Below are 13087 nucleotides of genomic sequence, written 5' to 3'. Positions count from 1 at the left end.
TGTTATCATCTTCTTTTAGGTGACTAAAAATATTATTTTTAATGATATCAAATTAAACAAGGATAAGAAATTTTACATCCACTGTAAGATTTAAAAATCCTGCAAACAATAACAGTTGGAGTTGTTTTAAATAAACAAAGAAATCCTGGCATATGTAGAGGCTCCAAAGGAATTAAAAAGCAGAGAGTAAGTTTTGCAAGAGATTCCTTGCTCTGCTTCACAGAAATTTTGTCCTGTGTCAAGACAGAATATCCAAAACTATTCGTAGCAGTGATTAACACATCCTCTTCCACAGAGCAGCACAACACTCACAACAGACATGATGGTAAGGTTTTCAACACACTATGTCCTGGTGAGAACAACAGCATTTATATAAGAGATAGAGCTTTCTGAATGCTAATGAAATCTGTGGTTGCCTACACTTGAGAGCCAAGGAGAGCGCCTCAAGTTCTTCATTCTTAATTACAACACAATAGTAACAAGAACTTCAGTAAGATTTCCAATAAACAAAAGTCAATCCGTGGTTGTGTTAATAAACAAAAAGTATGGTCACCACAACAACTCACAGTCCATACTGAGTTCAGCAACAATTCCTATTTACCTATTTATTTCTTTAATGCAGGTAAAATGATTATTAGAATGATCAACTTAGACATCTAAGTTATCGTATAGAATAGAATATTGCAGTTGGAAGGGACCTACAACAATCACCTAATCCAACTGCCTGACCACTTCAGCGCTGACCAAAAGTTAAAGCATGTTATTAAGGGCATTGTCCAAATGCCTCTTAAACACTGACAGGCATGGGGCATTGACCGCTGTTTCTTGTTATTCTATGTGCCCTTCTACCAAAAAACACCACGTAATGTATGTCACTCATGCAGACTTGGAGACTCCCTTTTCTGGGAGTCCAAGAAAGTGAATAAATCTAAACTCTGCAGTGAAGCATGCAAACTAAAACTGGGGAGACTTCCAAGTCTTGTTGTAGTTACAGACCAAAGCAAAAAAAGGAGAGGGTACCTCACAGGCTCTTAATTACTGCTCAGTGCTGCAACTTTTACGCAGTTTTGGATGAGCTAAGATGTAGCCTATAGCAGCTGTGAATGTTGTCAACACTGCTATAGAGGAGCTGGAGGTAGATACGATGGGTAACTGCTCCTTCCTGAAATTATTCACTCTTCAAAACACATCTTCTAATAAGTACCCTAGCATCAGGCAAAATTCTTCCATTGCTTCTGGAAGTTTTTTACCCTCAACCTTTGTTTTTCAACCCTTTTACAATTCAATAGTTAGAAAGTGGGTCTCCTTTCCCATACAGAGTCAACCCAGCTGCTAATCACCCAGGCTCCCTGAGAGATGGTTTTCTTGTCTGCCTGGCATAAATTGCACTGAAGTAAGAATGAATAAAGTCCCCCCATGAGAATATGAACATAACACAAAGGAGAAAAAAAAAAACAAACCCCAAACAACTGGTGTCTAGAATGTATCCCCTTTTCCATGGTTTTTGCCAGTAGCTCAAAACTAAATCTTGGCATCTGCTTTCTCCTGATGCCCAGCTCATGAGCCAGATTCTACCTACACACCTCCAGCAAGTGCTCACTTTGCCCTCAGAAAGCAGGACCTTTTGCACCCTCTTCCGCTGATATGCTCCTCTGCCTTGAACTTCTAGCAAAATTGATATAAGCCTGCAAACCTGTTCTGCGTCATTCTCTAACCAGATGACACAGAAGTCTGCTGTCTTCCTACAACACTTCCACATTTCCACTACCAAGTCACATATATCTGAGCACAAGACTCACAGTCTTTTTCATCCATATACAGCTCCTTATTTTTCTTCTTTTCCTACAGAGTTGCCCATTGCCATTCTTCTGGAAATGTAGCTTTCATCTCCTCAACTTTCACATATCAAAGTGGCTGATTATTATTCATCAATATTAATCTGACTGCTTTTACAGAAACCCTGAAAATGCCTCTTGACTTATTACATGATCTTCAAATGCAAGTAACTCATACCCTGCTATTGAAAATGAACAACAGAATTTGCTGACTTACTGAATGTACTGGGTGTGGCTGGGATGGAGTTAATTTTCTTCACAGCAGTCTGTATGGTGCTGTGTTTTGGATTTGTGACCAAAATGGTGTTGATAACATAGGGATGTTTTAGCTGTTGCTGAACAGTGTCAAGGCCTTCTCTGTTTCTCACTCTGCTGCCCCAGCGAGGAGGCTGGGGGGGCACAAGGAGTTGGGAGGGGACCCAGCCGGGACAGCTGACCCCAACTGACCCAAGGGATATTCCAGACCACATGATGTCATGCTCAGCAATAAAATTAGCAGGTAGTCTTTCCAAAGTAGCCCTTGCTCAGAGACTGTCTGGGCACTGGTCTGCTTGTGGTAGATGGTGAGTGATTGCCTTTGCGTTACTCAGGTTTTTTTCCTCACCCTTCTTTCCTTCACTTATTAAGCTGTCTTTATCTTGATCTATCAGTCTTTTCTTGGTTTTGCTCTTCTGATTCTCTCCCCTGTTCCACTGCAGGGAGGACACAGGGGCAATGAGCAAACAACCGGGTAGGTCCTTAGTTGCTGGCTGGGGTCAACCCCAGACACTGGAGAAGAAAAAAAAAAAGTTTTGTATTCTCCATTTCACTCTCCTAATCCTTCCAATCAATCTCAGCTCTCATGGGTCCCTTCATGCATGAAGAGAGTTATTGAAGCTAAAGTGAAATTCTGCAACAGAGACTTCCAGACGGGATGAATAAAACCATCAAAACTATTGAGTTTTTCCTACTTACTCTACTTACTGCAGCTCTTACATCCAACATGTAAAATACAGTGCAGCCTTAATACCACAGTTAATTCAAACCCTGCTGATATGCTGCGCACAATTTACATAAAGTATTTTCCCTTTGATAAAGGAAAAAAATAAAAATAAAAAAGGATCGTGGCAGAAGACACTTAAGTTGAGTTCTTAATGGCAATCTATAGCAAATGCAACCCAGAGGAATTTGAGCAGAATAAAATCTCTCACAACGCAAGGGCAATAAACTTAAAAGCAGCACAGCATTTCACTCATAGGTCCTGACTGTAAGATCTACTAGTTACTAAACCTTTCAAAGAAACAGAAACATCGATCCACAGAAACTAATACTCCTCCCGCTGTCTGTTGTGGACAGATGCTACTGCTATTCATGTCTTTGTGAACTTACTGAACTCACCAATCATCAGGAATGGACCATGTTTCTGGTTACAAAAAGATGTTAAAAGGTACTGATTTCATACCATTTTTGGAAGCGTCCAAAACACCAGAAAACAAAACCCAACCTCTTGACCAAAGACTTTTAGCCAAGTCAAAAATACTACTAGCCGGTATATGACAAACAGGAGTCAAGATAGCTGTCACTCATTCTCTTTGTTGCCCTCACTACACCAAAAACTCTGTGCTCTCCCCAATTATTTCTGTGAAGGACCATTTCATGCTTTAGAAAGGTAACTATTCCACAGTTTCAGACAAAAACACCAGCATTGCCCAAGGTCCATTGAGGCAGAGCTATGAACAGAACCTGACATAGCTAGAGTCCCGTCTCGCCCATTTTCCAGCTGCAAGAGGGTACAGCAATATGGCAAATTAGAAAGCTGCTTAATAAAGTCTACCGTAGTCTGGCTCTGTGCCGCTGTCCAGAAGACCACACAGAAAAATGTATCACAGCAAGAGAAATCTAATTCTTTATCTAGGTAGGGAAAATTCTTACCAGAAGCAAAAGATCTCAGGCCGGGTCTTAAGAGATGACCTGAAGCACAGGTGGTGCTGGTTAGGGCTATGATACCTTCAGACACAATAAATTTTCAGTTCCTAAAAGCCTAAAACAGAAGTGAGGAATCTCGATGCCTAGACTTCCACCAATGTCTTACAAATAATTGCATAGGCCAGATGTAATAAATGTTATCAGTGCTATGGTTATGATAACACAAAGAAGGGTAACGGTGGATCCCATCTCCCCCTTCCATAGCCAAACTGGAAAATGTCTGTACAGTGTATAAAGGAGACAAAGCTCCGAAATCTGATGACAATCCATGTGGACATGGATTAAAAGTCTCCCTCACAAGCTGTCCTAAGAATCCTGGAGTGACAGTATAAATTATTACCACACATCATCAAGCAGAAAAGCCCAATACTTAGTTTACTACCATATATTAGTGGTTTGCATTGGACTGATTGCTGACATCCCTTTAAGAACGTATTGCAGCTGCTGGAAAAATTCAACTTGAAACTGAGAGAAAAGTGCAGGATACGTGACCTACACATCCGGGGAGAAAGGTCAAACTTGAGTTCAAAACAAATCTCATTTTCAGAGGAGCAAACACTATCACTTTCAGAGATTTATGCCACAAGCTTCTCCCTGATGGCTATGTAGAACTAGCTATCAAAGAAAGTGTCTTGTTTAGGACTCAATTGTCAATTAATTCATTTGAGTATCAAATAATACAAGCATGTTACATGGATGGCTTCTTTTAATGGACTCGTTTACCTAGTCTATGATCTGCTTGTGATTTCCTTGAATTTATTACACTATAGTTCTTGCTCTGAATGAGGTATTTGAGCAATGCAAAAATACACATGCAATTTCACTGCTAGCGCCTAATCACAGCCATGAGAGTATAAACAATGTATTAAACAGCTAGTCTTTTCTGATGTGGTGTGAAGACAATTTCAGCAACATCTTTCAATTCTATGTTGTATAATAACCTAACAATTTGGAATGAACCATTAGCTTACTACTTCTGAGGAATGGGGCTGTGTCACACTCTGGCAAACCCCCAGCACAGCCCTGGCTATCAACACCGACTGACGCTGCACATCTCCCTGCAAGCAGAGCTGCAGAAGACAGATGGAGAAGCCAATGCTAGAACAACAGATGACAGTGTGAGCCAAAATCCATTTCAGATGGAAAAATCAGGAAGTAAATGATGAAATAAACCCCATAAGAATGTGCACAGGGCATCCTCCCTCCCAGTTCAGTGAGAGATTTGTCATGCAAATAGAAAACAGTTCATTTCAGGAAGGAAATGAGTGAAAACAAAGGATTATTTGAAACAGGAAAAAAGGCAGTTGCAAGGAAGTTTTTGCTCTCAGATAACCACATCAGAGATAGCGATGGCTCCAGTCTAGTTTTTAACTGAACCGTCTGTAACACCAACAAAACTCCAGCCTCCTTTCCCACTGGCACTGTAGCCAACCTTCTGCCTGATGACTGAACAGTCATGAATCACCTCAGCACTGCCCCCTCAAGAGATAAACATCATGCCATGACATATATATGTGTGTGAGTGTGTGTGTGCAAATACATACACACACATATATACATATATATACACATTATTATTAATAATAATTTTTTGGTCTTTACTGTGCTTGGAAGAAATTGAGTTCAAGATCAAGTGGTCACTTTGGAACCCAGGTACTATCTTCACTTGTTGCTACCCATGGATAGGTGCTTTAGTCCAAATGACATCCAAAAGTCTTCCAAGAAAAGGAAGTTTGTCATGGACGAAGTTTGCTGCTAACAATTGTCACGTTTTATCAAAACAAAAAAACATGGTCCATTTTACTTTTACAGTAAAATTATATTTTTTTCCAATATATTATAAGTGAATCAAATACATGAGCTTTATGTATTTACTTAAATAAAATATGTACATTTAATATACATGTATATAACACAAAATATAGAAAGAAAGCTAGGACACCTCCAATGTGCTTTATAGACTTTCACGGCTCAAATAAAATACTTTAGTTATTAATTATAAATCAGTTAGAAATAAAGTATTTTATAATAAGCATTTTTAACACATTTTAACAATTCCAGTATCACTCGACTGCTTCCCACCCTCCTTGGGACAGCATGCACAAAAAACCCTAACATCACAAAGAAAGAAAAGACACACGTGGGATGCAGCAGAATGGTACCACAGTTGCTAAAATTAAAAAAATAATTGCCCTGAATTTGAGAAAGGTTTTAGGTGTTTTCCTTGTTTTCTCCAGTTCATGCATTTGGTGATACAGACAGCCTAGTTCTTTACGCATACAAAACAGAGCAGAAGCAGTAAAATGTGCACCTCCTCTCTAAAACCTGTGCCAATATATCTTCACTCGGAGCTCCAGGATAATTGAGTCTTCTACCTCATTCAGTTCCTGGCAACTGCAACTACAGTTTTGTGATATATCTACCAGCAGTGGAAGTGAACAAAGATCAACAATTCATTTTACAGGAACCACCACTCAGCAGTTATATGGTAAGCATTTTCAATTAGTACCTGAATTCAATTAATTATTTTAGAAGTAAAAGGCTGTTCACCATTAAATACCTCAAATTTACTCAGTTGTCCCCATCTTCTACTGACATATGACTATCCCATCACATTTAATATGAAAAAGCTCAGAAAGGAATCATTTTAGAAGCCCACAAAGATTAAAGGACATGGTTAAGACACTTACTGCCACACTGTTCAAACCACATACTCTTGAAAAATTGTGATGGTGATATTAAATGAAAAAGAAAAGTGCAACTCTCTTATAACATCTCATAAAGAAATAATCTGCTAAGACCTTTTTGCAATGTCTCTTGCTGCTTTCTGTTTTACCACCTACTATTTCTGTCAACACATGCAGTTTGTTGAGTGAACCCATACAGGATGCAGAAATCACTGTTCAAAGTGATCACTTCAGAATTTTCCTCAGTTGCAGTTTCTGCCTTTAATACTATGTCAAGTGACTGACTTTTGTAGCATACCACTAAAAAAAATAAATTTAAACTTTGAATGATTCACATGCAACATCATTTTTAAATGACAAATGTTTCAAATGGTTTTTACTTCTGTCTTTGCTGATTTTTCTAGAAGTGGACCTTGACACTACTCTAGCGCAGTGTCTTCAGCCACCAGACCACGTCAGCTTTTTCACACCACTCCTCTTTTCAGAGGACACAAAGCTAGGAGATCCCTAATCTCCTTTGTGGGCTTTTAGCCTCATGAATTCCAAAGCAGTTTGAAAGCCAACAAGGCAACCAACAGAACAAAGTTCTTCTCATGTGCTCACGGGTGAGTAACCAAGCTCAAGGCCTGTAGGGCATCCTTCCAAGGGCAAAGTTAACGCTGTTCTAATGCCACAAAGCATCCTGCCATCACTCCCCTAACCTCCGAGGTCACTCCCAGCCATCAGCCCACCCAAAATAGCGGGGAGAAAAAATTAGTTACTACTAGGGATGTTGCAGTTATTAGCCACTGCTCTTTGAGCTTTCCAGTTTGTTAACCTGCAGAAGAAGTGGTAGATGCACCAAGGGAGCGCAGGCTGAGGTGTGGGGCGTCCTGCACAGGACCAAGTTCTCACTGCCAACCTCGTTCTTCCAGCCTCATCAGTTGTACTGACTTTCAAAAGAGCATTTAACAACAGGCACAGATTTACACGCAGAATATCTCTCAGCCTCATTGCTGCTTGTATTTCCATTACCAGCACAGCTATCAGCAGGATGTATTCACAGCAGACGTGGACGACTAGGAAACGGTGCAATTTGGCTGGCAAGGAACAAGACTACATTCTGCCTCCACAGTGATTTGGCCATGGGCTACAGAGTAGCATATACAGCCAAGACAAATAGTAGCATTTGTTAAGTGCAACACCAGTTAGGCATTTGTAAGTAACATCAGGTTTGACAGTCGCAAAGCCGGTTGAAAATAGCAGGCCAAATTAGATTTGATGTAACAGATTTGGAGTCTTATTTCCATGAAATCCATGTGTCAAACAAGAATAATATTGTAAATTCCTTTTCTGCTAGCAGGGCATAAAGTTGGGGAGGCAGGGGGAGACACAGGTCATGAATCAAACCCATAGCACAGCTAGACCTCCGAATGCTTTCTCCCTAGTACATACCTTAGCTATAGGTTCACTCTTAGTTTTGTGGTAAAAGCTTTATACATTGCTGCCTTAAAAATTAGCAGGTGGGAGTTCTCTCCTTAGTAAACCATAAAAACATTTTCTAGCTAGCCTATTTAGTTTTAGTAGGAATAAAATCACTTTATTCTTTAGTTTTGTTGACATACATATCCACATGTATGTACATACACTTTCAGATTTATATGCATAAAATATTCCCACCATGACATCACAATTGATACTTAAACAACAATTTTAACATAAAAGTTTAGAGACTTTATGCTGCCTTACCATAAAGAGCTTTCGCACTTGTTCTTGAATTCTGCTCCCTCTCTGCCTGAGCAAACGTTGGGGAGCCATAGCCACTGGAAGAAAACATTTCTGGTTAACTTCTGTATAGATGTATTTGCCACACAGAAACAGGCATTCAAAAAAACCCTCCCCTTATGTAGGCCTACACATACCTACGACATTACCAACAGAGGTAATGATACTGGGTATTTGTTCAGCACCATGAATACAATAAAGCATGTTTCACTTCGGCTGGAAGCCCTTCTGAGCTCTTTTTTGTTGCATTAATATAATGTCATGCACAATGGGGGTGTGGTATACACATAGATACTACGATAATGAAAATAATCAAAATCACTTAATAATAATAATGACTATGCCAAAGACTTGTTAGAATTTGGGGGTTTTTCCTGCATACGAAAGTGTTAATTGTTTTTAACAATTTTAACTGCTTTTCATAAAAGACTTAAAAGGACTATCAAGGGACTATCATTGCCTACAACAAATGAAAAGGCAATGCAACTTCCTTCTAGTGTAACAACAAGAATGAGTCATTACAAACTCGCTTTAAAGGAACAACAATATGAGAAGCAGATGACAGCACAGATGCCCTGCTGCATACAGGAATACATGTTCTTTGGCATCAGATTAAGTCAAATCTCATTCGTTCTGCAAATGAGCCTAGTGCCGTGCTTCTGATACAGGGAGGATCCTCTTGTCTCAGGCAAGGTAACACTTTCAGGTAACAGTTGCTCAGTTCTGTTTGCTGGGAAACAGTATTTTCTCACAGATGGAAAGGGCAGCCTCATCTTTTAGACATAAAAATGCATTCACTCAGAGCTAACCTTAAACATCTCAGGCATACAAAGACCTCTCCGAGTAATATAATAAGTACGTTATGGCTACAGCAATTTATTTTTCTGTTCCAGATGATTCCATTCACTAATACAGCTTTACCCTCACACTAATATAAAAATCAGTCAGATGATATCTGACATGAGGTTTGGTTACATGGTTTGGAAACTGCACATTCTTTTACAGAAAATGCCTTTGTATTATTCCAATGGGATCTGATAATTATAGCTCTATCTGAAATAAAAGCATAAAGAAGAAAATACGACACCATTTTTTTCCATCAAAAGAAAATCAAAGGCATAACCTTACTTCATTTGAGGAAAATAACTTCCATATCCACCAGGAGGGGTGTTTGATATATGTCCGTTCATTCTTATCGTCACTGAAGGAAACGATCTGGGAAAAGAAACAACAGCATATGAATTAAAGTCTCTTAAAAGATGAAGGTTTAATACAGATGTAATGCAAACCTAATGAGAAAATTATGGTTGAAATGGGAAAGAAATTGCATCAACAAGTTCAATTGTTATTATCTGCATCACGGTGATGCCTTAAAGACCCGTTATGGAACTTCTCCCAATTGCAATTTGATAGTTATTGTTTCAAATAATTTATAATTTAGTGAATAAAGCTATTATTATTGATACAATGGTCTTTAGGAACAGCTTTAGAAATAAAAGGCTGACTAAACTAAGAACAACATCTACTGCAGAAGTGAACAAGATGTTCCAAATGGCAACTTAAATAGTCAAGCATGCTTGATTTTAATCCTCCGTTCATTTCTTTCAAATGAAACTTTTGAAATGACCTTTTGATACATATTCTATGAAACTTATCAGCTGAATTGTTAGAAAGATGCATTATCAAAACAAAACACAATTGTCAGCACAGAAAGAAACTTGGTTAGCTATTTTGGGACTAAAATGCCTTTTTTTTTTTTTTTTTTTTAAAAACCAGCAACATTTAACATCCTGAAAGTTTGGCATGCCAAACGAAACCTCTTATATAACAACAATACTGAAAAAGCTATGATGAAACAGTTAAAAGAATGCCTTCTGCCTTTAATAATGGGCCCATTGAAGTTAAAATTGACTCTGGAAAGTGACTTTCATAAGCCTATAAACAATTAACAAATCTCTATTCAAATTTACCATGGGCAAATATTCTTTCATTTATACATATATGAATAACACATATTTGAATATTTCTCTACATCTCAGTCATTAAATAGAAAGAAGATTTCTTTTAACTCTGCAAAATAGTCAAAAGTACATCAGATGAAATATGTACCTAACAAAAGCTCCATTTCCAAAGTAAGCACAACCTGCTTTGTTGTACTAGAGTCACCTTACAACCAGCTTATCTTCTGAATCACTAAGTCAACTTACTGCCTCACTTTGACTGTTCTCTTCCTGTTTTACAAAGCAGCAGCAGCTGATTGACCTACAGCACATACTGTATTTTGCATCCACATATGTTCTGCTACTTTCCTCTTTCATGCAAAAATACAATCAAAATCAAATTCTGTTCTCAGCTCTAAAGTCTCCTGGCAGTTCAAGAGATGTATGAGCTGCTTTTGGTCTTCTGTACTGAGGACAGTCGTTTTTATACCTTTCTGAGGAACACCTGACATCTCCTACCTGAGATGCAGTGAGCAAAGCTAACTGGAACTGAGCTGCATTGATTACATGCCAAATGTAATCATGTTGAAGTGTGGTATTGCCTTTAGTGAGCACATACTTGGTAATTTTGCTTAGTATCTCTTTTTAAAAACTTTTTTCTTTTAAATCTTTGATTGCTCCTTGCAAAACGTGTTTACTGACATACCCACATTTTACTTCCATTCCTCCTGCACACCCCCAAGAATATATCATGTATCCAACCTGGTAGCCTGTTTGGCTGCTCTAAGCCACTTTTTATAGAGTTCAGTACTTAGCAGCTGTCTCCAATAAGTTACTATCTGTGCCGACTGCTGCTCAATTCATTAGCAATTACAACCCTTGGGAAGCATCCTGAAATTGTCCCATGATGTAAAAGTATAAAAATACTCATTTTCTCAGCAGAATTTGCCAGGTCACTGTGCACTCCTTGTTCCGTTTCAGTGACTGTGTGGACCAGAGCTACTCGGAGTGCACAGCTCACGCTGCCATTAAGATCTTCAACACTTCCTATCAGCTATTGATTCTTATCATCTGCAACCATTGCTCAATTTTGCTACCCTGCTTAACAGTTTATCCTGTGATTAGCTTCCCAAGAGTGACCAGATCAAAAAAAACTCACACAAATTATGTCTGTCACTTTTCAGTATCCCCCCACTTTCTTTACTTTCCATACACACTTTTATAAAGTTAACATTTATTTAATAATTCTATTTGCCATACCCTTTTATCATTGTGATTATTTCATAGCCCTATTTATAACAAAGTCTGCAACTATCTGCTTTAAAGTGAGATCTAGAAAAACACTTGGGTTTAGACTCCCTCACAATTATTTCACTCCTCTGACATCTTAATCTGACAAATACTTGATTTGTTATTTGTACTCCACTTTTATGAAAGTTGTGAAACATATTTTAAGTAGAAGGAATGTACTATATTACAACTTAAAGCTTCAGCCTTTGAAGTTAGCATACACACTGAGTTTTAAAGCAGCAGATTTTCACATTGGGGAAGAAAACACGTCTCATGACTAAATACTTGCCCACTGTAAGGCACAACACCACTTAGAGTAAATATAAAAAGCTTTAAAATTGTATTTTGAATCAAGTGAAAATGAAAATCTGAAGTCAGAAATTTTGTCTGTTTTTCAAAAAAACCCACCCCAACAACCCAGCTTGTTCTGCCAAGCAAGCACAAAAGTTTTAGTGAGTTTTAGCTGATATGCAAACAAAACACCACTTGCTATTTGATAGTTGAGTAAAGCCAAAAATATTTCCTGTTCCTTATGCAATTTTCCACTGTTAAAAACAAAATCAAATGCTTTTGAAATGCCAAGACAACTACTTTGACGTGACAATTTCAAGAGGCTATGCAATGCGTCTATCCCTTGGTTCAAGAAAGCTCCTGAATATGAATACGAACAAACATCTTACAGTTATTATTTATAATTAGGCCAAATATTTATAACAGCATCAAAAAGCTACTCTTAATTCCCCCAAATTATCAGGCAATTTCATCTCTTTCAACCTAAATATTTAAAAAAAAAAACCCAACTCCAAACAATTTAGGGAAACACTTTAAAATTTTTTAAGTGCATGATGGAGAGAAGGGAAAAAACATAAAAGGAAACAGAATGTGCAGCGCTTCATTTATTATTCACTTATACAGCTTTCTCTGCTGTATTTCTCATCTCAAATGCTCTTTCATCTCTTATAACCCGTCCTGTAGCAAAAGTCAACCCGTGCACACTGCGAAGCCATTGTCGTCCAGGGGTCTATTAATAAACTCTACTTCCTCTTTAATCTTCCTTTTCACCTCAGCCCAGCAGCTCACAGCAACATACGCTGGTGTCCTAGACTTTAAGATAAACACCCTTCAAAATTAACTGTATGATCCCTCTTTAATAGGTCCTCAAGTATCAACAGTTTACTTGTGAATATGTCCAAGAATGGTCATGTCTGTCTTAGGATCTTGAGAAGACATCATGCTTACTCTGAACAAGAAATACGTAAAAACAGGAAAATGAAATAAGAATTTAAGAAGAAAAGAATAATAAGACAATAGCTAAAACAATAAAAAAAGATAAATTAAGATAAATATCTTAATATATTATTAAAACCAGTAAGAGAATTCCTAAAAACAAATAATTACTAAATTCTCTTCCCACAGTGTCAGAGACTGAACAAAAAGAAATGCACCTACAACTTCACTGCTGTCATCAGCTTGATTTTTGAAGGGACTCTAGCATATTGATAGTAAGCAGCAATAGAAATGACAAGGGTCCAACCTTTATAACAGACAAACCATTTCTGAATCAGATATACTTTGGTTCTTTAGTAGTCAACAGTTACAGGTGGTC

General features: G+C 38.0%; 1 protein-coding gene across 7 annotated transcripts in view; it reads right to left on the bottom strand.

The window, feature by feature from the left end:
- Positions 1-13087, bottom strand: part of EPS8 (epidermal growth factor receptor pathway substrate 8) — a 141762-nt gene that overhangs the window by 47843 nt on the left and 80832 nt on the right. For all 7 annotated transcript variants that reach the window (XM_052789795.1, XM_052789794.1, XM_052789799.1 and 4 more), the window contains exons 3-4: positions 9380-9466; positions 8216-8289 (exon numbers count right to left, since the gene is read on the bottom strand). In XM_052789795.1, the coding sequence (XP_052645755.1) occupies positions 8216-8289; positions 9380-9441 (136 nt within the window). In that variant the 5' untranslated portion in view covers positions 9442-9466. The remainder of the gene's footprint in view (positions 1-8215; positions 8290-9379; positions 9467-13087) is intronic.

Source organism: Harpia harpyja, chromosome 6, assembly GCF_026419915.1.
Source record: "Harpia harpyja isolate bHarHar1 chromosome 6, bHarHar1 primary haplotype, whole genome shotgun sequence".
Taxonomy (NCBI): domain Eukaryota; kingdom Metazoa; phylum Chordata; class Aves; order Accipitriformes; family Accipitridae; genus Harpia; species Harpia harpyja.
Note: the sequence above shows the minus strand (reverse complement) of the source record. Positions and strands in the feature narration are given on the sequence as shown.